At 54.7% G+C, this 24,826-nt stretch overlaps 7 protein-coding genes across 7 annotated transcripts; 3 read left to right on the top strand and 4 right to left on the bottom strand.

Moving 5' to 3' along the window:
- Positions 1 to 3,460: 3,460 nt before the first annotated feature.
- BZA05DRAFT_411671 (EAP30/Vps36 family-domain-containing protein) lies at positions 3,461 to 4,761 on the bottom strand. The gene is made up of 3 exons (XM_051485025.1): positions 4,144 to 4,761; positions 3,930 to 4,071; positions 3,461 to 3,877 (listed from the first exon to the last, which is right to left on the bottom strand). Exons 1-3 carry the CDS (start codon positions 4,590 to 4,592, stop codon positions 3,707 to 3,709), a joined length of 762 nt encoding a protein of 253 aa, XP_051335334.1. The 5' UTR covers positions 4,593 to 4,761; the 3' UTR covers positions 3,461 to 3,706.
- A 367-nt stretch (positions 4,762 to 5,128) lies between these two features.
- Positions 5,129 to 7,660, top strand: BZA05DRAFT_477386 (peptidase family C78-domain-containing protein). The gene is made up of 4 exons (XM_051488304.1): positions 5,129 to 6,421; positions 6,476 to 6,949; positions 6,998 to 7,404; positions 7,508 to 7,660. The coding sequence occupies exons 1-4, from the start codon at positions 5,360 to 5,362 to the stop codon at positions 7,518 to 7,520; spliced, it is 1,956 nt and encodes a 651-aa protein (XP_051335335.1). The 5' UTR covers positions 5,129 to 5,359; the 3' UTR covers positions 7,521 to 7,660.
- A 1,800-nt stretch (positions 7,661 to 9,460) lies between these two features.
- BZA05DRAFT_379681 (protein-tyrosine phosphatase-like protein) lies at positions 9,461 to 10,973 on the top strand (the record flags this gene model as incomplete). The annotated part of the gene is made up of 2 exons (XM_051481889.1): positions 9,461 to 9,563; positions 9,621 to 10,973. Exons 1-2 carry the CDS (start codon positions 9,561 to 9,563, stop codon positions 10,971 to 10,973), a joined length of 1,356 nt encoding a protein of 451 aa, XP_051335336.1. The 5' UTR covers positions 9,461 to 9,560.
- A 1,759-nt stretch (positions 10,974 to 12,732) lies between these two features.
- BZA05DRAFT_344057 (SWIRM domain-containing protein) lies at positions 12,733 to 14,558 on the bottom strand (the record flags this gene model as incomplete). The annotated part of the gene is made up of 2 exons (XM_051481107.1): positions 12,733 to 14,190; positions 14,244 to 14,558. 2 exons carry the CDS (start codon positions 14,556 to 14,558, stop codon positions 12,733 to 12,735), a joined length of 1,773 nt encoding a protein of 590 aa, XP_051335337.1.
- An 839-nt stretch (positions 14,559 to 15,397) lies between these two features.
- On the top strand, positions 15,398 to 16,304 carry BZA05DRAFT_439398 (50S ribosomal protein L30e-like protein). The gene is made up of 2 exons (XM_051486534.1): positions 15,398 to 15,639; positions 15,694 to 16,304. Exons 1-2 carry the CDS (start codon positions 15,618 to 15,620, stop codon positions 16,050 to 16,052), a joined length of 381 nt encoding a protein of 126 aa, XP_051335338.1. The 5' UTR covers positions 15,398 to 15,617; the 3' UTR covers positions 16,053 to 16,304.
- On the bottom strand, positions 16,262 to 19,579 carry BZA05DRAFT_411681 (uncharacterized protein). Its single transcript, XM_051485026.1, has 6 exons — positions 19,214 to 19,579; positions 18,941 to 19,099; positions 18,562 to 18,856; positions 18,019 to 18,498; positions 16,676 to 17,967; positions 16,262 to 16,601 (listed from the first exon to the last, which is right to left on the bottom strand). The coding sequence occupies exons 1-6, from the start codon at positions 19,276 to 19,278 to the stop codon at positions 16,577 to 16,579; spliced, it is 2,316 nt and encodes a 771-aa protein (XP_051335339.1). The 5' UTR covers positions 19,279 to 19,579; the 3' UTR covers positions 16,262 to 16,576.
- Positions 19,580 to 20,439: 860 nt separating this feature from the next.
- On the bottom strand, positions 20,440 to 23,720 carry BZA05DRAFT_189670 (Cullin). Its single transcript, XM_051479396.1, has 9 exons — positions 23,331 to 23,720; positions 23,147 to 23,216; positions 23,048 to 23,064; positions 22,879 to 22,958; positions 22,747 to 22,820; positions 22,517 to 22,684; positions 22,160 to 22,459; positions 20,756 to 22,102; positions 20,440 to 20,697 (listed from the first exon to the last, which is right to left on the bottom strand). The coding sequence occupies exons 1-9, from the start codon at positions 23,363 to 23,365 to the stop codon at positions 20,482 to 20,484; spliced, it is 2,307 nt and encodes a 768-aa protein (XP_051335340.1). The 5' UTR covers positions 23,366 to 23,720; the 3' UTR covers positions 20,440 to 20,481.
- Between the last annotated feature and the right edge of the window lie 1,106 nt (positions 23,721 to 24,826).

A 24,826-nucleotide genomic window follows, 5' to 3' on the forward strand; every position in this document is an offset into this window, starting at 1 on the left:
TGCAGAATCTTCAGCTATATCAAAATCATTGGAATGTTCCACTTTTTATAATGCCAGGTGCTGCGTTTGGTAAGAATGAGGTGACTGCATGCACCTTCCCTTGTGGAGTGCTGAAAATTAATGCAGGTTCCCGCCTCCAGACATAGTGTCTCCGTATTTTGCGAGAATCACTACAAGTTACCTGGCCTTAGAAGCGATCATCAGTTCTAAACCGATTTTAACCGCTGTTTATGTTGAAAGATCCAGTGAAGATTGGTAGACATCAGTATCGGACAGTACTTTACAGCATCCACCAACCAATCGTTATTGGTGTGGACGAGTCAATTAGTCTGGCACTCTCAGACTTGGTGGGATATGTCTTAGAAGTTCGTTGATGATAGTTATAGCATGCCCAAAGCTTATACGAAAGTTCTGAGGCCATCGCTCAGGTTTAGATCGGAACTTGGAGTTGTTGGCCAGTAGATCACCTACTGCACATACGCGGTGAAGGTAAATTGATGGCAAATACCACCAGATGAAAATCTTGCTATGAAGACGGCATATGGCAAGTGAATACCCATGTATAACAGTGCTACCATCTGGGCATAACCCCGCTTTGGGCCTCTGTCCACGATGAGAAGCTGTATCAATAGGCGCGGCCTGCAGTCAGGCAGCATTAGCAGTACCGCTTGGTACCGGGCAGTACAGACAATTCTAGAGCAGTACCACCCATGAATCCTGCCCGCCGCAGCGCAGCGAGTATCGATCAGTGTCAGGCCTGGCAATACGGCGATAGCGGTACCGCTTTGTACTGATCAGTACTGGCTGTTCTGGAGCTGTACCGCCCATAGCGTCCTCCCTGCTGCCGCCACATTGGGTACAGGTTAGTACTGGGCCACGATGCGGCGATAGCGGTACTGCTCTGTACCGAGCACTACTGACGATTACGAACTGATACCGCCCCCAGCTTCCTGCCCGCCCACGGTGCATGCAGTACTGGTCAGTAATGCTCCCGGCGATAGCGGTACTACTCAGTACCGAGCAGTACTGGCGATTAAGGACTCATACCAACCCTAGTTTCATGACCGCCCCCAATCTTGTGGCCGCCCCCGCTGCATGCAGTACTGGTCAGTACTGCTTCCGGCGATCCGGCGATAGCGGTACTACTCAGTACCGAGCAGTACTGGCAATTACGGACTCATACCGACCCCAGTTTCATGACCGCCCCAGTTTTGTGGCCGCATCCGCCGCTTGCAGTACTGGTCAGAACCGCGCCCGGTGATGCGGCGATAGCGGTACCACTCAGTACCGACCAGTACTGACAATTAAGGACTCATACCGGCCCCAGTTCCATGTCCGCCCCCAGCTCCATGCCCGCCCGGGCTGCATGCAGTACTGGTCACTACCACGCCCAGCAATGCAGCGATAACGGTACTGCTCAGTACTGCCCCATACTGACCGTTGCAGAGCTGTACCGCCCAATGCAGCCTGCCCGTTGCCGTAGCAGCCTGTAGCAATGAGTACTGCGCCCAGCAATGCGCCGATAGCGGTACTGCTCAGCACTGCTCCGTACTGATCGTTCCGGAGCTGTACCGCCCGCGGTATCCTCCCTGCGGCGGTCGCAGCTAATACGCGGCGATAGTCTAGTACATACTGCGTGTTTGGTAACAGCCAGTACGGTAGCCTCGCAGCAAATGGCCAACGGTACCGGCCAGTATGCTGCGTTACGAATCAGTACAGCGCAGTAAAATCTGAGCGGGGCGTGCCCTTGCAGGTTAAGACCTGGTAAGGTCCAGGGTGCGTGTTCGCGCCCTGGACCTAATCAGGTCTTGAATACACCCGCCATAGGTGGGCAGTGGAGTGGGGTGGGGTGTCGACGCCAGCTACCCTACGGTTCCTATTGGAGTATCATAGGATGAACTCATGTGAGAGCAGAGTAAACTGAGACATCGAGACACCGAGACTGATGGGATGCAGCGCACGCTGCCAATTCACAGTTCAGATGGAGTGTTCCACTGGTTATGTAGGTGTTCTCCGTCGGCGGTGCTGTGGCCAGTGGACAGTGGACCGGACGCTCCCCTCACATTCCACCACATCTAGGTAGAGTACTGTCTCCGACTCTCGGTGCTATATCACGGTATCACGGTTTCCATCCATCATGGGCCATGAGCCACACTCGCAAGTGATTTGCCTTGACTTGACTTTTGACTTCGTACATCGTCAACTGCCCACAATGCTCGCACCCACGCTCCCATCAATGATCAGGTATCTCTTGCCCAACCCCAACCCCGACCTTCCACCCTACTGACAGCCTCGCCTTGGTGCTTCCCGGGGCAGATCCTACCCGAAGCTGCCGCGCCTGCGCTAAACACTGCCGCGGCGCCACCGCACCGGTTCTGGTATACCGATAGTTACGAGCAAAATTCAGCCCCCATCCGCATCCCTATCCCCATTCGCATGTGCCGCGATGGACAAAAACTCGGCCCGAGTAGTCGAAGTGCCGGGGCGATCTCTCGTCCCGCGGATTTCCCTCAAGCTTGTCCATAGGTATCTCTCCGTCCTATCGTGCTGCATCGCCGGACTATCCAATCACTACTTATCAATCTGCCTTCCTCTGCTACTAGGTAGTAGGTAGGGCAAGGTCTTCTGATGCGTTAGCCTATCAAATAGGTACCTATCATACCTACCAGAGCCCAGAAGGGCAAAGAAGGGCAAGTCTGATGGGCAAACGGATCGGTCGACATCCAAAGCAGTTCTTGTGGGATTCTCAACAGTTGGTCCCAGGTTGGTCCTAGCCTCCAGGCTGAGTATCTACCTACCAATGTACCTACCCAGGGACTGCCGACAAGTTACAGCGCTTCTTCAGACGCTCTTCTTGTTTCAACGGATGTGTTTGTGCGTCGGGATGGGATGGGATGGGATGGGTTCGGATCTGTTTCGATAATGGCAGTGGGCCTGGAACGGCAGTGCAAATATCATGATCCACGCCAGTTTTAATTCTTGACGACCGTAGGGTAGGAGGTGGTATAGAGGTGTGCGGTGCTGGTTTGTTAGGCAACTTCTGGCTTCTTTTCTGGAATTTTCTCGGGGCTTTTCACCTATGGTTGGAGAGTACTCCTACTTCACGCATTGGCTACTTCGTATGACCAGGTCGCCAATAACGATACTCCCAACCACCGGCTCCGGTCGGTATCTCTACTCTGGTGATAGCCGTCGACGTCGCGGACGTCCGATAGGTACATACCTCATAGGTACGAGGATGAGTGTCAAGCCTCAAGCCGCGTCAGCTCGTAAGTTGAGTCGTAACCACAGATCAACCACAGATCAACCGACCAATCAGTTTCGTCAAAAGCTCACGGCCGACAGATCGGGAGCTTTTCTTGTCACTCTGTACTGTACTGTACGGTACTTTTACGATACCCGCAGGAATAGGTGGTGCTTTGTATCGCTCCAGCCTTGCGGCCTACCTACCTATCCAATCGTGGCGTTGAGGGCTTACATCCCGACACGGACCATGGCTACAAGTACATACCTAGATGAGTAGCACCGGATACTTTTCGTCGTATGCACAAAGTAGAAGCTACTGAACCGGAATTAATACAATAGGTAATCTCCACCGCGAGATAAGGCCACTCAAGTAGCGGGACTTTACTTCACTCCACCAAAGTCATAGAGTGGCATATCCTACAATAAGCGCTTCACAGACTGTTATGAGCCACTTGGGCGGCTACTTGCCTATATTGCCAATGAACGTAGGCGCCCAGTACTCCTTCTCCTCCGCCTGCGAATCCACCCAGACCAGCGAATCCGATAGCAGATCATCAATCACGGTCTGCACTCTAGCCCGATCCCAACTCAAGTTATCACGAAGCATCGAGTGCGTGACGAAGCCCAGAACCTGGCTAGTGTCAGCTGTGCCGGCCTACTGCTGAGTGCCACGGGAAATGTACTTGAATAGCTTCCATCACCGTGGACTGGTCCGTATTCAACTCTTTCGGCACGGACCGGATCATCTGCCTTCGTCCCAGCTCGATAACCGTGAACCCGGAGCCTAGGGGTTTAAGTGACTCGACAGCGCGGAGGATATCGTCCCTGCGGGTGCGCGGCTCATGTCAACTCGCGTCGTCGTCTTCGTCTTTCTCGCGCATTTATATTCTCACATACTCGCTGACACCACTGGCGCCGCCACCAATCCTCTCATCGAGTTTCTCGATGCGATCCCTGACCTCCGCAACAGCGATCAAGCCACCATTCTCGTCCCTGGAGCGTCTGCAGACCTCCACGACCCTGACCGCGAGCTCGAAGTAAAAGTCGTTGACGCTGGTGCCCAGCGTCTCCGCCCAGAACGAGCCGCCCTTCTTGTTGCTCGAGCTCGCGAGCGGGTCCACGCCAATCGCCGTGCACATCCGTGCGAACTCCGCGCGGAATAAAGGGTTCGATCGGATGTCCTTCGCGTGTGTCCGTGAGAACTCGATCAGCGCTGCTTGGAAGACTGATAGCTGCGTTGAGAGCTTGTCGGCGTGGGAGCGCTGCAAACGCTCCCCGTGCGACGCGTACAGCTGCGAGTGCTTGCTGTTGCGGCTTAATGCGCCGAGGCCGACGCCTTTCTGCATCGTGGGTGGGTGGGAAGGGTGAGATGGGGTGTATGTACGGAGGGCGGAAGGCGGAGGGTGGATTGTGGATTGTGGGGAAGTTGTAGCTTGCTCGAGCTACTATTATAGTTTCGCTGCTCACGGCGAGTGGAGCCTCAATGGTCCTAGCACACGCACTACCACTTCCGAGGATCCAAGCCGCCAATCAAGAATAAAATATCGACATACATACTCTAACTGTAAGTACTGTATGTAAGCCTGCTACAGCCCGGTCCCGCGTCAAAGTTGCCAGCGAAAATATGTCCATCGCTGTCGAACCGGCCTCATTATTCGTCCCATTCACGTCTGGACTGGACATGCAGTGCCTATGAGCTTGTCTTCACAGGAGCGAGATAGTGACGTGAAGTCTCCTGAAGACTTTTAGGATGTGGTGATAATCATCATGCACCTTCTTGCACACACATAGAATGCCCTGGTACTTGCGCAGTACAACATCCAAAGTACCTGCGCTTCTAAGGCTGCTCGATGCGTTTTACACACAGCCAACCCTTGTCCGTGTCTACGTCTCGCTGTTTCCACCATGCCCGCGTTCCCTCCACAGCGTCCTATCAGGCAGGCCGCTTCCCCCTCCCACCCTCCCCCCAACTCGAATCAACCAGCGCACTAAACGGTCTACATAACCCAGCCCTGCATCGTGCAGAGCAGCAAGCGCATAGGGTAGATTGTTAGCCACTTTGCCCACTCGCTCCCAGCGCAAGCAGGCAGGCAGGCAAAGATAGATCCACACGATGGTCGAGCTACTGTACCCTTCTGCGTCCTCTTCCTCTTCCCCTTCCACTGCATCGCCCGCCATCCCCTACTCCTTCTTCGCCCCCCTCGACTGCTACTCCTCCACGTCGGCCTTCACCTCCGCCACAGCCGGAACCGGAACCACAAACGCCGTTGCCGCCGCCGCCTCCTCGTTCCGCCCCGATCCTTGCCCGTTCTGCCGATTCCGTGCGGACGACGAGTACTCGCTGCTGCTGCACATCGAAACCTCGCACATCGAGGACAGCCTATTCGTCGCGGTCCCCGACGCCGACGACCATGCAAGAGGAGCCGCACACACGCCCACGACCCTAATTGACGACGAAGAAGACCCCGACTACGTTCTCTGTCCCGAGAGCGATTGCGAGGAGTTTATCCCGCTGCTGCAGTTGCAGACGCACATGGACTTTCACGACGCGGCGAACCTCAGTATGGAGCCCGTTGGCGTGTCGTTGCGGAAGAGGCGGGACAGCGAGGCGGTCGAGGCTCGGGGCGGCGAGCGCTCGTCGTCGCATCACCACCGACGGCGCGACGGGGAGCGGGGCGAGAGGAAGCGCGAGGGGAGAGACGACGGCAAGCATCATCACCGCCACCGAGAACACGGCGAGCATCGCGAACATGGCGAGCATCGCGAACATAGGAAGCGCCGCGAAGAGAAGGAGAAGGATCCGAAGGTGTCGTTCATTCCGGCGACGACATCGAGGTCTAGGAGTCCTGTGCGCGGCCTGAGCTGGTTTGAGAGGGTCGCGCTGGCGATTGCGCAGCCGCATCATACCGTCGTCGTCGCGCCGGATCAGCACAGGAGCAGCAGCAGTAGGCGGAGATCGCAGAGCAGGGGCGCACATAAGCGCTCCGATAGCAAGAAGCGGTCCGATAGTGCCCATGTCAAGAGGTCCGACAGCAAGAAACGGTCGGACTCCGTTAGTCTCCAGAGGCCGGATGGGAAGAGAGTCGAGATCCGGAAAGGGAAGAGCACCGCTCCGCCGATGACTCTGGCACCGCCGAAAAGTGGGAAAACTGTCAACGGCATCAAAAAGCTGGGTGTACGTTCCGCGACTCTCCATTGTGCCGTCTCGCGTTTACTAACCCGTCTGCAGAAATCCGACCTCGGACCCCATGCGCACGAAGTACAGATGCCATCCAGATTACGAGCAGAGCTCGAGAAAGGCGGCCAGGCGATCAATGTCCGCAAGATTGACCCGGAAACCGGCCGCCAGATAAACGTCGTCCAGATCGCAAACGAGACGCCGGATCTCATCTACACCATGGCACTGCTCAGCGAACGTGATCCAGAAATCATTAGGGCATACCTGTGCCACCCCGGGACAAAACACGTGGGGAAACAGCTCCCAAAGGAAGGAGGGTTCTGCGGATACAGGAACATCCAGATGATGATATCGTACATCCAAGCAGCCTTCCCCCGGGGCTCGCATCCGTTCGAAGGTCGTATTCCTACAATCCTCAGAATGCAAGACTTGATCGAGGAGGGCTGGGACAAGGGCATCAATTCTACCGCAAGGCTCGAGACGGGCGGCATCAGAGGCACCAGAAAGTACATTGGCACTTCCGAGGTATGTTCCCATGAATCGCCGACAATTTTCACGTTCTGACGGATGCAGGCACAAACACTCCTCACAAGCGTCGGGCTGCAGTCACGTGCGCGCGCCTTCACGCGGGCGCCCGACTCCAACTCCCTACTGACGCAGAAGGCGCTCCTCGCGTTCGTCGAGGAGTACTTCCTCGCTGACCTCGCGCCCGGTGCCGTCAATGGCAAGGTCGTGCGCACAGTCAAGCCGCCGATCTACCTGCAGCATAGCGGACACTCGATGACGATTGTGGGACTCGAGAAGTGGCGCGACGGCAGCGCCAGTCTGCTGGTCTTCGATCCGTTCTTTAGCCCCACCGATGCCATGAAGGAGCTCGCCGGACGAAAGATCTCGAGCAAGATCCGTCCGGATGTATACCTGAAGGTCTATAGACGCAAGATGAGCTACCTCGCGAAATACAAGGAGTTCGAGGTCATCCTGTTAGTCTTCTCCCCGCCCTCTGAGGCCGCTGCCGCCTCGGCCGTTGCCTCCTCCTCCTCCTCCTACTCCCGTTTTCAGAAGTCTCACCTCTGAAATATGTAGGCTGGAGCCGTGAGCGACACAACGATTGTAACGATGATGCAATGCAATGAAATGAAACGAACCAAAAGATTCTGTTGTATCCCTTTCCTTTCCATTTATTTTCCTTTCCTATCCTTTTTTCCTTTTTTCCTTTTTTCCTTTTTTCCTTTTTTCTTTGGGCGTAGCGGGGCTTTTTGTGTTTCCTTCTCCTTCTTATTCTTCATCATTAACGACTCACGATACGATATTAACGACTCCTTGTAACCTCTTTTTTTCTCTTTTTTTTTCTCTTTTTCTTTTGCGCCCTCTGCATTCATTCATTCATGACATCATCCATGATCCTAACGATTCTTTACGTGGTACATAACTTGCATAACTTGCATTGTTGCATTGCTTAGTTGGTGGGTTGGTGGGTGGGGTGGAGAGAGGAGGGGAGGGGAGGGGAGGGGAGGGGAGGGAGAGAGGGAGCGAAGGGAGGGGAGCTGGCTTTTTAAGTGACAGTGACGGTGACGGTGACGGTGACGGTGAAGGTGGCATGGTAATGTCTATACACTTTTTTGTTTGCTTTGCTACGTTTCGACTGGGAGGCTGTGAGACTGTGATACCGGGGAGTGCTAGGCGGGCGGGTTGAAGTCGGTAGCTCGGAACATGGTATATCACCAACATCAACCATGAGCCCCCGAGGCCGAGTATGCGTACCGCGTCGACGATGTTTATTACTGGTATTCCAGTCCATTGCTGGGACATCACATTAACCAGGAAGACCAGACAGGAGGAGACGGTGCACGCATGCGGAAATGTACAGGTAGGTAGAGTAGGTATATCCGGTTCGTGGGATTGCAAGTATACTGTATGCATAAGTGAGTATGCTCTCTTCCTCGAGGCTCGAGTATACCAGTCTATCTATAGCAGAAAGAATGCAGTCGAAGATATGTGCCGAGCGGGATGCATCACAGTGACCCACTCGCTTCAAGCAACGTTACATAAATTGGCCCCGATACGTAATGTGTGATGATGCTGGGCTTGAGTGTCGAGTCGCACAAAGTACACCGCTATCGGACAGTGACATCTGCAAATAATGCCCCCGCCGGCCGGCTTTGGCGGGGAGGGGAGCTGAGGGAACGGTAGGTGGGCGGCCATTTGGAAGTACTAGTAGGTAGGTCCCTTGGAAGTCCCGTTGAAGTCCCTTGGAAGTCCCTTGGAAGTCCCGTTGAAGTCCCTTGGAAGTCCCGTTGAAGTCCCTTGGAAGTCCCTTTGGTGTTTGGAATGCAACGTTTGGGGCGTGAGGCTTCGGCTTCGAGCCGAAGCCTTGCTTGAATATCATGTCTATATACATTTTCCTTAAGTGCAACTTCAGAAATAATCTGTGCATTGACGGTTGACGGTTGACCAAGTCTCAAATGCTCCAAGACTCCAAGGCTCCAAGTCTCCAAGGCTCCGAGCGCGAAAAATCAAGCAACTTCGCATCGCCTCAACGTGGGAGGTGTGTCTTTCTACAAATGTCTCCATAACCACAGCGACTCCAGACTCCAAAGATATCGCTTCCCCATCTCTCCCTCATCCCTCCCTCCCAGTTATCTCGATCATCTTATCGCCCGCGCCCGTTCGTTCGCTGGCAGTCCTGGCTCCAGGTTCCGGGCTCCGGAGCGGTCCAGGTTCCGGGGCGGTGCATGCATGCATGCGCCAGCAGTCTCCCTGAACTTTGAAGGCTGAGCCGACTCAGCCGAGTCCCTGTCGTCCCTGTCGTCCCAGTCCGTCGCCTAGACGCGTGCAAGATACCTGGTATATACGCGCATGACATCACCCGCCGCATTCCAGAGCTCGCAGCCGAAAGCTTGTATGTAGAGTAACATGTAAAGAGCTTGTAAGGAGCTTGTATGGAACCAGCAATTCAACACAACAACACAAAAGCCATGCCATGTCCAGCTCCAGCTCCAGCTCCATGGTAAGCTCAAGATCCAACCTCAACCTCAACCTCAACCTCAACCTCAACCTCAACCTCAACCTCAACATCGAGTATATCACCACGCGATTCCTTCTTCCCGCCGGTGTGCTGTACTGTCTATTTCCGACTATGGTCCCCTCCCCCTCCTATTGTTCTCGCGGGAATACCGTGCTCTACTAACACCCACAGACGACACTCCTGCGCACACTCATCGCGTCCCCCCGTCTCCCACACGCCGCCAGCAACCTAGACCTATGCTACGTCTCGACCTCATCACCGTGCATAATCGCCATGTCGATGCCGGCGGTCTCGTATCCACACATGCTATACCGCAACCCTTCCAGCGCAGTCCTGCGCTTCCTGAACGGCGCGCACGGCACAGACTGGGCAATATTTGAGTTCCGCGCGGAGGGAACGGGGTATACGGACGCCGAGCTCGGCGGTAGGGTCTACCACGCGCCCTTTCCGGATCATCATCCCCCGCCGTTCGCGCTTGTGCCTAGGGTCGTGGGGAGTATGCGGGAGTGGTTGGCCGGAGGAGCGGATGGAGGGGGGGAGAGGACCGTGGTCGTCCATTGCAAGGCCGGCAAGGGCCGCAGCGGCACGATGAGCTGCGCCCTGCTCATTGCCGAGTACGGCTACACGGCGGAGAGGGCGATGGCGCGGTACACGGAGGCGCGCATGCGCAAGGGGTTCGGCGAGGGGGTGAGTATCCCATCGCAGCGGCGGTGGGTGGGGTACGTCGAGGCGTGGACGGGGAAGTACGGGAAGCGCTATGTGGAGCGGCGGGTACGCGTGCATGCGCTGCACATCTGGGGGTTGCGCCAGGGCGTGCGCGTCGCGGTCCAGGGCTTTGTCGAGCAGGGACGCGAGATAAAGACGTTTCATACGTTCGGGAAACATGAGCGAAGGGAGATCACGGGCGGGACGGCGCCAGACGCCGCGGATGTCATCCTCGAGCCAGAGAATTCCCTGTGGCTGCCTAGCAGCGATGTCAATATCGACTTTGAGAAGCGGTCGTCGAAGATCGGCGCAATTGGCCTCGCCGTCGTCACGAGCATCGCTCACGTCTGGTGGAATGCTTATTTTGAGGGAGAGGGAGGCGAGAAAGAGAGTGGGGTTTTCGAAATCGCGTGGAAGGATATGGATGGGATCAAGGGCACGCTGCGGAAGGGGACGCAGGCGTTGGATAGGCTGCAGGTGGTGTGGAGTGTCGAGAGGGAGGGGGAGATCGTAGTTGAGGAGCCGGAGAGGGGCGAGGCTGTCGAAAGTCTGCATAGGGGTGAAGGGGATGGGAGTGTTCACTCGAAGGGCCTGGGGGTGAAGTGGGTGCAAGGGGAGGAGGGGAATGAGGACGACCTGGTTGGTGAAGGCGAGACTGCGAAGCCGGATACTGCGAAAGCGGATACTGCAGCCGCAGCAGTGGAAACGAAGGTCATCACGAGTGGCACGTTGATTGTGGAGGAGGGCGGCGAGGAGCCATATACCGTTAAGGAATCCAAGATCGGGGCCGTCAAGCGGTCGTCGGTGGTGGATGGTTGATACCAAACTTTTTTGTTTACCGAATTGAATAGACTGTATAGTAGATATATTAGACAATAATGCTTGGTTCGAGTGCGTACTTGACTTGACTTGCTACGGGAACAGTCGCTGCCTATGTATAATGTAGCCATCCCGCGCATCTGGAAGGAAGGCTGCAGATCCGGAGTAAGGGCATTATCACTAATGCTCTGCATCCCCAGACTTGAAAGTGTATACCACCATCAACAGGCCAATTCCAGGTTGGTATATAGGCAGACAGGCTGAGGCCCTGTTCGGGAATAGGTTTATCAAACCATGTACGCTCGAGTCTCCACCGAGTGAGTAGTAGTGCCGCACCCCAAGTATCGTACTGGCCGGCTTCAGAGTCCAGCGGGATAAGTTAGCATGGGCTTCAATTCACGTACACGGACGAGAGCCAGACAACTACATATCAGAATCTTTCTCTGCGAGTCTGAGGTAGCTCTTAAACCAAGTCATCAACTGCGCAGGCCCCCAAGAGCTCATGCCACTGCAACGGGCGGAATTACTACCCAGTATGTAGGATGGTTTACAAATTTAATGCCGAGGGTAATCCACAATAAGCGCTCAGCTGCCGTGTTGCACCACAGGGCCAGCGCGCCAGCGCGCCAGTGTCAGAAAAGAATAGGTAGCACAGAGAGAGAACATCATAGCCCCGGCGCGACAGCGCGACAGCACGACAGCACGACAGCGTCAGAAAAGAATAAGTCAAATGAGCGTTCGGAGATGTGGCCGCTGGGTAGTGCCGCCAGGGTGCCGGGGCGCCGCCGGACGAGTGGCCGCCAGAGGCAACGAACGGGTGTGTATATATAGAGGCCTACCGCCGAGTGTATAGACAAGCCAAGTAATTCAGACGATATATTTGACAGAATACAACAGAGAGAACATCATATCGCCAGCGCGACAGCGTTACCGTGACTTGTAGTCAGGCATGAAGGCTATCGGAACTTTCTTGACAGCTTGGATAACTGTCACGGCATGGCCACATGGAGCACCGGTATTTTGCCAGCGCATACACGTGCAAGTAGGCTGCGTGAGATTTACTGAGAATTGTCACTGCTCGGACATCTGAGTAACAAGACCGACTTGGTCATGACCATCCACACATGTACCCATCTGTACATTTTAAAGGGTTAGGTGGTTGCGATCGAATTAATCTTCTGACGCTGGCGCGCGTGCGGTGTGGCGCAGCATGGCAGCTGGGCGCTTAACTAAACAGACAAAAAAAACTGGATTACCCTCGTCAAAACCCGATGAATATTTCATGATCAACAGACTCAGGCCCCTGTGCAGTTACCAAGCTCTGCCCACATCGACCTCTGATTGAAGACTGGACTGAAACCTTGATGGGCCCACACCTCAAAGCAAGCCTTTGCGAAGAATAATAGGTACTCAAGTAGCCGTAAGAGACAGTAATTGTGAACCGTACATCATGTAGCGTTTGTTTTATCCGAAACCCTTTTACTTACTTTACTTACCTGAGAGCTGCTTGCTACTAGAAATACACAAAGCGGACTGTAACAAAACGAGAAAAAAAAAACCAAGTGGAAAAAGAAAAGAAAGAAAAAGAAAACGAAAAGAAAAGGGCATCAATTCCAGGCCACTGCCATGGCCATCACACACACACACACACACACATCAGATCAGATCACATACGAACGAATCACCGATGACAAAAATGAGAAAAAAGAAAAGAGAACTGAAAGCCTGCTACATCCCCATTACCCCCATGCTTCCCTCCCTAAGCCTCGAACGCCACATATCCCGCCGGGTTCTCCAAGCTCGGGGGTCTCGCGCCGACCTGCGGAATACCAGCCGCATTCGTGACGGCGGCCGCGTTATCAAACTGCAGCTTCTGTCCCTGACTCCCCATCATGGCGGCTTCGGCAGCGATCATGTACCCCTCCTGGCCGCCGGTGGCGATGGCGCGCTTGAGCTGTTCCTGGACCTGCGAGCACTGTGTGCGCATGGCGAGGCGCTCCAAGAAGAGCTGTTGGCGCGCCTTCTCGATCTCGCGGCGCTCCGCCTGCAGCACTTGCTCGAGCTCGTTGAATTGGTTGAGTTTGTGCTCGAGCTTCTTGAGGTTGCAGTTGACCACGGCGTTCACCAGCTTGGTCATCTCGCGCTCCTCGTGCGAGGCGAGGGCCGCGGCGCGAGCTGCAGAGGCGCCCAACGCGATCGTGGCAGCCCGGGAGATGATCGACTCGTCTTCCTCCTCGTCTGCAGGCTGGCCGTCTCTGCCGGCTTCTGGGCCATCGACATCCATATTATTGTCGGGGTCGACTGTGCCCTCGGACTTAACCCCGGGGGTGGTGGCAGAAGCTTCCTTGTTCGCTGCACCTTCGGTCGCAGTTGGCGAGGTGGTCGTCTCCTTTGCCGCGGCCTTTCTGGGCGAGGAAGAAACCTGGAGAGTGAGGTTCTTGGTCATCTCCTCGATCGAGCTTTTAGCCGCGGCAGCAGCGACCTTGGGGTCAACCATGCTAGCCAGGAACGCCACGACGCTCATGACGGGGTTGTCGGCCTGGGTGAAGGGCATGCGGTTGTATTGCAAGGGTCCCAGTTGCTCCGGCTTCTCCTCGACGAAGTTCTCCTCAATGGGTAGTTGCAAGAATCTGATCACGCATTGCTCACGCGTCCGAGTGCCGACGTAATCGGCGATCGCGTTCCAGTCCTCGCCGTGCATCTCGAGACCCTCAAGCAGCAACAGTGTCTCCTGGTCTGTCCATGGCACCTCGCGGTCCACTGTCGAGTACCCTGGGTCCTCCATCCGCAGAAACTCGGTGCTGGCAGAGTTCTGGGGGAAGCGGCCTTCCAGGTAGCAGTTCGGGCACAGGTCGATCAGCTTGGCATTGCGAGGGCTGCGGCTATTGTGGTAGCGCACCCGCGTGCAGTCCACACCACAGGCGAAGCAGTGATGCGTCTTCTTCTCGGCCGGCTCATCATCCTTAGCGTCACCGTTCATGGAGGCGATCTTGTTGCCAGCAGAGTCGTAGATGTTCTTTCGGAGCTCCAAGTTTGACTCAAATTTGGTGGGGGTACCGCTGGTGGCACGCTCGGTGCTGGCATGAGGCTTACCAACAGTTTGGATCGCACCGGGAGGAGGCTGGAACGGCTGCAGTCCTCGGGGTGTATCGGCTGTGATCCGGAAGTGGCCCGTGTATGGTGGACCGATGTTTGAGGGCTTCGTCTCGGGATCAATCTACAAAGGCTATCAGCTTGCCACCCAATACATGTGCGATGAAGCTTGCATACCTGGTAGTTAATCAATCCCCACTGCTCCAAGAACGCGTGAACCCGCATGATCGAGCAAACGTCACCAGCCAAATTCCTCCTGCACGCGGTGACAGTGAGGTACTCAGTAGGGTTCAAGCGGTATGTGTTGATCATGAAGTCGCGGTAATCCTTGTACACCAGCGGAGTCTTGCTGCGATTTCGGTTGTTGAAGAATTCGGGCAGACTCTTCTTCTCGATGTCTTTAATCTTGTTCATATCGAACCAGGTGGAGTAGCTCGGCACGACGACGGCATGCGTCTGCTCGACGAGGTAGCTCCTAGCTGCGTCCTCCATCTTCTTTTTTTCAGCTTCGGGGCTGGTGACGGTCTGAGTGGTGTTGGAGTTGCTAGCTTCGGCGCCGGCGTTGTTGTTCGCGTTGGTCGACGATGCCTCCCCCCCCTCTCCACCACCACCAACAACACCTCCCTTGGAACTCCCTTCGCCATTCGCCGCCGCCGTCGCCCCCTCGATACCATTTTGAGAATCTCCGGAATGCGGCTTACTATCATCGGCGCCTTGCATGATCTGATCCTCCGTCTCGCTCACTTTCGACTATGTATCGCACCCCATTAACCTCCCCATTCCCATTCCCATTTCCATCCATCCTCATTCGACACACCCACACCCACACCCACGCACAGACAGAGACGCAAACATACCTGTACGGCAGCATCATCGCCGCTCATGGTGACATCCGCAGACTCGTCCATTCTTCCGACGGGGCTATCGGCGAAACTTAGCGAATCGTCGTCCGTATTACTCTGCTGCTGTGGGTGACCGTGGTCCATTCGTGTGGTCGGTTCCGGGGATTGGGGCAGGGCGCAATTCAGGAGTGTGCTGCTGTCGATTGAGCGCGTGCGTCGGACGGAGTGCGTGTGTTGTGCGCGCGTGGAATGCGTGCTGCTGAGTCGTGGTTTTGCTGGATGGCTGTGGTTGGCGAGTAAGGTCGTTGAGGTTGAATCGCGCGTGTGAGTGTGAGTCCGCTGCGCTTGTGGTCTGAACTTTGGTGGTGGTGGTGGTGGTGGTGGTGGTCGGGGCGAGGTGTGTGAGAGGGACTAGGAGGCGCGCGCAGAGGATGCGAAAGCGTGTGTGAAGAATGGCCGTGATCGATCTGATTAGTCTAATCCACGCAACGCCTTATCTAATCAGCAGGGTTTATCTGATCTCTTGCTTGGCGCACCTTCTCTTCATCCTAAAAAAAACTGCTACATCCACACCTTTTTTTTCTTCTCTTTCCAACGTTCACAAATCTTCATTCACATCACCACCACCTCCACCACCTCCTTCTCCACAACAAAGGGCGAGCCACCGCAGTGAACCCTTTTCCTCAACCACATATCCAACACCACTACCATGTCCGCTCCCAACCCCAAGGGTTCGTATCCGTTGTGCTCCCCAATTCCACGCTCCCCAACTAACATTCTCGCAGCCTTCCCCCTCGCCGACGCGGCGCTCACGCAGCAGATCCTGGACATCATCCAGCAAGCCTCTCACTACCGGCAATTGAAGAAGGGTGCGAACGAGGCGACAAAGACTCTTAACCGGGGCATCAGCGAGTTTATCGTGATGGCGGCGGACACGGAGCCGCTCGAGATCCTGCTGCACCTGCCGCTGCTGTGCGAGGACAAGAACGTCCCGTACGTCTTTATCCCCAGCAAGATTGCGCTCGGCCGCGCGTGTGGTGTCAGCCGCTCCGTCATCTCCGCCTCCGTCACTAGCAACGAGGCCAGTGAGCTCCAGGCCCAGATCAGGACTATCAAGGACAAGATCGAGAGGCTGTTGATCTAAGGGTTGCGAAGGGTTGCGAGGGGGATGGGAAATGGACTGGAGGACTTGGGTTGTTTGTATGGTAGATGCGGAAGACTTTGATGTCATCTCTGCAATCAAGGAATGAAAAAGGACATGCATGCACCGAGTCGATGTCATGAGAGGGAGAGAGAGAAAACATCAATTTATTTTCGCATGCGGCCTATCTATAGTAGAGTCTAAGCAATGGAATGGAAGCCATGAGGACGATCAAACAATCCTCAAATCATCAAACCCGAGTGACACGACGTGCGCTCAGAACCTCTCAAGAATCAAGAATCAACAGCCATGACCAGTGCCCACGGAGAACAATGTATTTTGCAAACGCTAAAGTAAAAACAACACGCATCCATCGATCCATCACCTCTGCTGACCTTTCCAGCAATAAATCACGGCGTCAAGAAGAAGAATAAAAAACAAGAAACCGTAAAAAAAAAGATTTTACAACACATCTAGCACACCCTAGCCGCAGCAATCACCTGTCCATTACGTCTCTCCCCTTCCCACTAATTCGTCCCCGTAACCGCAAGCCTATACATCGCACGTCAGTAAATATCCCAAATCACAGTTTATCGGCAGGGGAGGGGAGGGGAGCGTGAACTCACTTCATGAGGTGCTCCATGAACGTCTGGAGCGAAACATCATCGGTAAAGATAGTCTGAGCGTTCTGGGACACGCCACCGATGCCACCGCTAGTATGGGTAGTGCTAGGATTAAGCTTCGACAGCAAGAAGCGGGCCTGGGAGCCCCCCGCATCGCAGACAATGAATCGCGGCAACGGGAAGCGGTCGGAAATCAGTTCCTTCGCGTCCTCCTTGGGCAGCTCGAGCAGCTCCTTGAAGTTCTCGTATCCCTCCTGCTCCTGGTAGCCGATCTTCTTCCACTCGGCGATCGTCTCGCCGTGGAAGATCAGGATGTGGAAGAACGTGTCCAGCAGCAGGATCGTGTTGGGCTGGATGGAGGTGGAGTCCAGGAGCACGGGTCGGGGCTGCTCGTCGAACGTGTACGAGTCCAGTGTGGGCTGGATCATGATGAGGGAGTTGCTGACGTCCTCACGGTTCAGGACGTGGCGGTAGAACGCCGTCTCGTCGGGAGAGTTGTTGAACACCTGCAGGAACTGACTGCGCCGGAGATGGAACATGAACTGCGGGTATAGAGTAAAGTTCTTTTCCAGACGGAACGACGTCGGGTCGTCTTTCCGGTAATCCGCGAATCTTGAGCAGAGTCGGATGAGCATGCGATCCACCCACCGCAGCACATCTGGTCCGTCGTCGACCTCGGCCTTGAAGACTGCGATCCGAGCCATCAGCACGGCCGCCGTCTCCTGGTCGAAAGAGTGGGCGAGGGATGGATCGCCGGTCGGAGTGGTGATGTCGCGTCCAATGGTAGTTACACGGAGATGGAATTGTCCCGACGCGTGCTGGTAGTACGTCAAGAACTGGATGATACCCTTCTGGGGGCCCTGTTGAGCCTGTGCGGGTCCAGCCTGAGATGCAACCTCAAAGTAGGTAGCAACGGATGTCGTTGGCGTGATTCCACACATCTTCCACGAGCACGTGTTTCCAATACCGACTTCAGTCTCTCCAACAGAGGTTGACTTCTTGTTCAGGGAGACGGCATGACCGATCAGACCAGTCACCTTCAGCTCCTTCGTAGTCAGAACCTCCAACGAAGCGTTGAAGCCCATCAACAGGTTGTCGTTAGCATCCCTGTCGAAGATCTTGACAAAACTCTGCCTGAACATCGAGGACGTGAAACTGTCGGTAAGGATCATGTGGCCACCAGTCTGGTTGGCCAGAGACTTCATCTCGAGCAGACCGACCTGGTCTAAGCATCCGGCAAAGATGTCGATAATGTGACCCTTGTGTGCCGTTCGCTTGGCCATTGTGTCGTAGAACTGGACCGATCAGCATCGCCTCCCCCCACAAATGGCAGCGGAAACCCATACCTTCGTCGCCTTCTTGTAGTACTTGATATTATCCCTCTCAATGTCATGATGGGAACGAATCGGCTCCCTCAATTCCGGACCAACCACAATGCCGGGACCCTCAGTGCTCGGACCACCGGCAAAGAGCATGATCCTCGCACCGGTGTCGGCAAACGAAGTCTCGAGCAGTCCCACAGCGACACTTAACGCCACACCAGTGCACCTGAGGGGCCTCTTATCGTTCGCGACCGGCCAAGGATCCTTCTGCAGCTGCTCGAGGGCATTCGTCAACTGGAACTCGCAGTTCTGGACCGGGAGCAGGAAGCGGGACGACGGCGGGATGTGCGCCTGCGGGCGTCCGGGGACCATGGGCTGCTGCGGGCGAAGCCCGGAGCCGAGGAGGCCGAGCATCTCCTGCACCTGCTTCGACGTGTACTCCTTGTTGCCGCGGAACACGTAGGATTTGGCGCACTCGGTGTATCCCAGCTCGTGGATGTGTGCCTAACAACCCCCCGAATCAGTCCCAACTCCACCACCGCGATTAAACCACCCCGTATTTCATACCATGGTACCGAAGGTAATCAACCCGACCAGAGCATGCGGCGGGAGCAAGCTCAAGCTCATGATCAACGAGTCCTTAAGGGCCTTGAGGGAGTCCTCCTCTTGACACGTATCCACGACGAACAAGAAGATCGGCGGGGCGGGGGCGGGCCTCGCAAGCTTGTACTCGATGGTCGAATACGCGGGGGACAGCTCGAGCGGCCACGCATTGGGGCCGATGTCCTTGTAGTGTGGAGGCAGCTGGTTCCTCTGGAGACAGAACGGGCATATCCACAGCTTAGCGCGGGCATCGACTTGACTGTGGACACATCATCATCCTCATCAGCATACAACCTCCTCTTCCGTCCAATCTCGGAGGTGGTGGTGATGACAGGAAACGAACCAGTAAGGATTGAGCACAGCTCTGCACGGTGACTTGCAAGTGACGGGCTCGTACTGCACCGGCGGCTGGTTCTCCTTCTCCTTGAGCGGGGTGTAGAGAACTCCGAGCGGCACGACGAGGCGACTGGACTCCAGACGGTTGCTGGGGAAGACGTTCCAACTGCAGACCGACGTCGGGGGGTCAGCACATCCGCATCCACATCCGCATCCACATCCACATCCACAACCCCATCCCCATCACGAACCGGCGGGTGGGTGGGAGAGTGATAACAACCTTAAGCGGACACCATCCTGCTCCTCCGCCATCAGCCACTGATCTTTCAGCGCTTCCATATCCATCTTGATGGTAACGTAGTTATTGGGTTATATTGCTGTTTGTTGGAGCTATGGATCCTTCTTCGTGTGTGCTGTGCAGTCGAGCAGTCGAGCTTCTTCGAGCGTGCGAGGCGGACGATAACGTAGTTGTGCGAAGCTTTTGGGTCTGCCGAGGGGGGGGGAGGAGGGAGACGGACGGGGATTCACAGGCCGGAGGGGTGGGCGATGGTGATGGGCGATGGAGCTGCCGTCTGGTCTGGTTCTGGGTTGACGTTGATATGTAGCGCACGCAGGAGGTCCAGAACTTGGCATTGGGACCCCAAACACTACCGTGTCTTTTTCTCTCCAACCAACCCACCACGCCACGGTTTACTCTACGAAAGTACAGGATGTAGGTAACTCTACCCCCACAGCAATCGCCATATCGACAGACCACTAAGGTGGGCTGCTAATTACTTCGAGATTTGCATTCTGCTGTGCAGAAGATAATATATGTAGTGTAGACAACCTAGGTAGGCGGAACTCGAAAAAGGTACCAGAGGAAGTTTGTTGGAGCTGATCTCCACCAACCCTCTGGCAAGCCACTTCCATGGTAGATAGGACACTTAGTTGGCTTGGCAAGCGGCTCCGCTCCTCAGGATATCACCAGCAAGCGATTAGGAGTCCGGACAACATCAACCCCCCGTCCCCCGGAGTACAATACAGACAGACAGCAGACACCCTTCTATCATATTTAGGCAACCTCCCCAGACAAGTATGTAGAAAAAACCAGCTAACCGCCCAGCAAGGACTCCGCTATTTGACGCATTCGATTCCCAGATACACCATCCCGAGAAAGAAGAAAAAAACAGACAAGAAAAAAAACAAGAACAGCCAAGAAAACCACAGGAGGAGGGAGAGAAAAATTCAACTCCTGAATCGGGAAGTAAGGATAACAATCAAAGTTCAGGGAGAAGAAGCAGTATGGATAAACCACCAGGCTACCTACCTCATCAGTCCGAAACTTCCCAAGCAAAGAGGGAAAGAAAGAGAAAAAAAAACACCATCCGAGGTTTTTACCAGCCAAATCAACTACACCAGTCCCCCCACACTCAGCTACTGCTGCTGCCACAGGAAACAAACCAACATTGAGCCCATCGCATGAAACGTCGTGAAAATTCGGCCATGACCTTCTATTAATTGGATAGCGGTGCATCTCTACGCCAAGTAACCTGTGGAGAATGATTGTCAGCACAACCATGTATGCACGCACATGCGGGTATAATTACCTAGACGTTCGCCATCGAGTCGCTCCAAATATTCCTTCTCCAGTAGAATGTCTATACACTTCTTGATTTCGGGAATCTTGGGTGTGAATCGCGACTGGATCTGTACGATGGTCTCCTGCACGAGAACCACGTGCTTCATCACTTTACGCGCCTTCATGATACGTACGATGGCCGACTGGCGGTAACTGTCAGCCAAACTCGGAATAATGGGGGGAGATTGACAAAATACTAACCTGCATCAACAACTTCCTGTCCTCCTCAATGGTCTTGTGGGTCTCCTCGATTTCCTGCTTCTGTTCGGCCTTGACCGTGATGTTCAAGTTCACACGGATCTTCTTACTCCTGAAGTCTGGGTTCAGAGTGAATGTCGTTTCCGGCCCAGGCTTCGAACCGGGAGGAGAGATGGTCAGAACCTTTGCCTTCAGGAACACGCCCAATGAAGGGTCCAGGAAATCCTTGGTGAGCCCAACAGTGGTATCGATGTCCTCGTACGTCACCGTCAACTGGTCGTTGAAGAGGAGCAATATCGCCATCTGGTAGGTCGACACCTGGAAGGTGTAAGGTACTTTGGTGTTCTTCCAGTAGTTGACCTTGAGATCACCCTTGCACAGATGCCACAGCCACGTGAGTTTACGACCAGTGTGCTTCTGGTTGTAGAACTCGACGAAACGAGAGTAGGTCTGTACGATGACCTCGGGGATGTTGAAGGGGGTGTTGGGCGGGTTGAGCGGCCAGAACGACGTACCCAATACCTGGCATGAAAAGTCCACTCCTGACCCGCCGTCTGCCATTTTGGTGAGCCACTCCTTGTATGAATCGTTCAGGTCCTTGGAGATCTGCATGTCTTGGAACATGCGCTGCAGCTTGTTGGTATATTCGAATCCACACGCCTCCTTGAGCTTTCCGATCATGCTCGTCTCGGCATCGTCCGAGGCAGAGAGGTTGTTCACCAGACGTTTGGCGAGCATCTTTGAGTAGAACTTCTGGAAAACATCCTTATCTTCCACATATTTGAAGACAGTCATGATGGCCGTGAGTTTGTTCTCAAGATCCGATTCCTCGGCACTCTTTGCGCTTTTCCGGAGGAGGGAGTCGGCGTACTTCGCCAACAACTCCGGCGATTTTGTCGATGCCGATTTGCAGACTTGATTCCTATTGACGAACTCACGGCAAGCATTATCCAGAGACCGTACGAACTCGGCCTCTCCCTTAAATGCCGTGTTGACGAGATTCTGGTACTGCGTGTGGACCTCGAGAAGAGCATCCACGTACACCTTGGGCTCAAGACTGTCCCCCCCATCAGCGATCTTGTCCACCGCGGACGTACCAGCCCGTCGTACGTGCGCCTCGAATTTGGTACGAAGAGGATCCAATCCGTCAGGGATGCGTGAGAGCAAGTTGTACATGCGCTGCAAGTCTGGCTGACGGTCGTTATCCAGCAGAACCTGGAACTCCTCTCGTAGTAGTGGCGCGTGCTCCTGAATAAGTACCCGCTCGCAAGTCTTCATCAAAGGCCCGCTGATGTCGGGGTGGAGGTACATTTGTACCCGGTTTTGCTCCTCCGTCAGCCTTGTCTCAGCCTGTATCAGACGTTAGCCTATGCGTCAACCGCTACCTAACGGGGGTGGACCGCTTGCCTTCTTCATGTACTCAACAACGTTGTTCTCCGCCACAAACTGCTTGGACTCGATCTGGTAATAGGCCGTCGTCGCCTCTAGGAACGGTAATTCGAAGTATTTGCGGTACACATCGAGCGTTGACTTTGTGGAATCGTTCTCGTCCAGACCGAGTGACACGAACGAATCGACAATGCTCTTGACCATCGCCGTCTCAATGGTTTCGCCATTGCGTTGCTTCTCCACGAGCTTGAGCACTCCATCCATAACGTGCTTCTGAACGTCATCGAAGAGGTCCATTCTCCATCGCACAAGATGAAGCTAAAGACACTGTCAGTGGGCGGAACCATCAAGAAGCCCGTAAACCAGGATTTATACCGTGTAAACATCATAGATGTTCTTTTTCCCCTCATCCATCTCCCGCTTCACCCAGTGTCGATTGAGATATCGGAAGAGATGGTTGATGTACTTAGCCGCCGTGGTGTACCGGTCCCATTCCTTGATGTAGAAGGCCAGCAGCGCTTCATCAGCGTGCTTCTGCGATTCCTGACCACCAAAATCCGTCAGTTTCCGGGCGCGTCTCAAGTATATGCCACAGCCGCGCTCACAAATTTCAACCCGGACAGATGCCTGGACAAATAATTGATGAGATTGTTGTATAGATCCTCTCCGAGAAGGTTGGCTTTGATGCGGGGTCAGCAAACGGCCAGAACAGAAGCACCTGGAGAAAGACGAACCACCTCGATGACCACCGGCGGCCTGCTGGAGTGACGGACTGGCACTAACAGCGCGTTGAGATGTGCAGAAGTTGTGAACCGCCCTGTCGAAACGTCAATACTTTCGCACACACACGAGCGACACCAACCCGGAGGAAGATGACGAGGAGGACGAGGACGAGGAGGGCCGTACGTGTAGACACCCATGTACTATCAAAGCAAGCAAGCACGCAACATCAGCAACCTATTCGCCTTGCACCCAGTTTCTCGATGGATTTCTGCGGGGAAATACTGTATTCATGTCCATGCCACTGTTCAGATCCCGCATGATCTTCTCCACTCCCTGCTCCAGATAGTTCCATCTGCACACGTGAGGGTCAGCGACCTTGGTCCACCGCAAAGCTTAGCCCAGCGCTGGCGGGGGGATGGCGGGGATGGCGGGGGGAAGAGTAGTGGGGCGGGTGAGTAGGTCTCACGTTGCTGATAGATCCTCTCGATTCGGTGTGTTCATGTTGGAGATGTTGCCGGGCAGTATGCTTCTGGGAGCTGTCTTCGGTGGGCTGGCAGACTGGTGATGGGCGAGGGGGGGCGTGTCTCAGGAAAGCTATCCCTCCGATGACCTCCGTCCAGCTATGTGCGTCGAGGATTGGAGGAGAAGGGACTGTAGGGGGTGAAGGCCAGCCTAGCTTCGCTGTGTTGTGTGGGGTGTGTCGCTGTGATCTGGGGGAGAGGAGCGAGATGGGGGAGTGCCGGGTTACTGGGACGGGATGGATGGATGCTGAAGGAGATGTTTACTGCTGAGAGACAGTGAAAGGGAAGTGAACTATCTTGGGAGTTGTGAGTAAGTGCTTAGCACCGTATGAGTTGGGTGCAAAGTACTTGAGTTATGTAACACCCAGCAAGTCTTTGAGCCCCACTCGCACCTAACCGCCGGTCGCATAGGGTCCGCTGCTATCTATCCCTGCGATAGCTCCAACGCCCCGCCTCCTCACTCGACAATTCCCCCTCTTGTAACTATCTCTCTCTCTCTCTCTCTCTCTCTCTCTCTCTCTCTCTCTCTCTCTCTCGCATATACGTCAAGAAGAAGAACACAATTCCTATGTAAGAGGCCAGTTTGTCTGTCTCCCGGTACTCCAGCCCGTTCTCAATCCACCACGCCATATCGGCAAATACCTGTTGCCTGCAGCAGCAACAACGTACTCGGTATGTAAGTCAGCACGGGTGCCTTCTCTGGCTCGCGTTCGACCAGCAGGAACACCCTTCGAGTCATACGATGCGATTTCGCGAGCAATAGTTAGCTCCGAATCCATGGATTTTTTACCCTACATGACGCGCTTCGGACTCATATCGTGTCACTCGGCATTTCTCATTCACCGAACGCGAATCTGGTGACACAGCGGTTGAAAGTGATGGAGAATGGCTGAAAGTCTTGCAGTTTTATCCAGTTGATGTCTTGGAAGCGATGTCAACTTAGTGTTGGTCCGTGCTCCGCAATGGAAGAGAACCGACGAGACTCGGTGCAGGATTCTGGAATACACATTCGAAGCTGCATCGAAGTTACAATAAAACTGCCTGCATGAGAACACAGCTCTATCCCCCTTCGCGAGGCGACCCACACCGGCTCGTCGAGGGGCTCGGGCCGTACGGTGAACCCCAACACCACGCAGGCTATCTGCAAGTTGGTCAACTCCAAGCTTCACAATTCAGATCACAGGCGAACTCGACGGGGATGGGAGACTAATCAATTTTCATTCGATGTTTTGTTAGAGAGAGAGAGAGAACACCAGTTTATTGTCACATACGGCCGGTCTAGACTATGGTGACCTTGGATAACTATCTCGTTGCTACCACTTCGAACCTCGAAGTGGATGGCAAAACACATCGAGTGCTATTCCATGATGAACCACTCCCTTCCAATCAGCCAACCCGTGCCCCAAATCACAGGACATCCCACGCCGTCCTCATTAACCAG

Source organism: Tricharina praecox (genome assembly GCF_024521635.1).
Source record: "Tricharina praecox strain CBS 144465 chromosome Unknown BZA05scaffold_36, whole genome shotgun sequence".
NCBI lineage: Eukaryota > Fungi > Ascomycota > Pezizomycetes > Pezizales > Pyronemataceae > Tricharina > Tricharina praecox.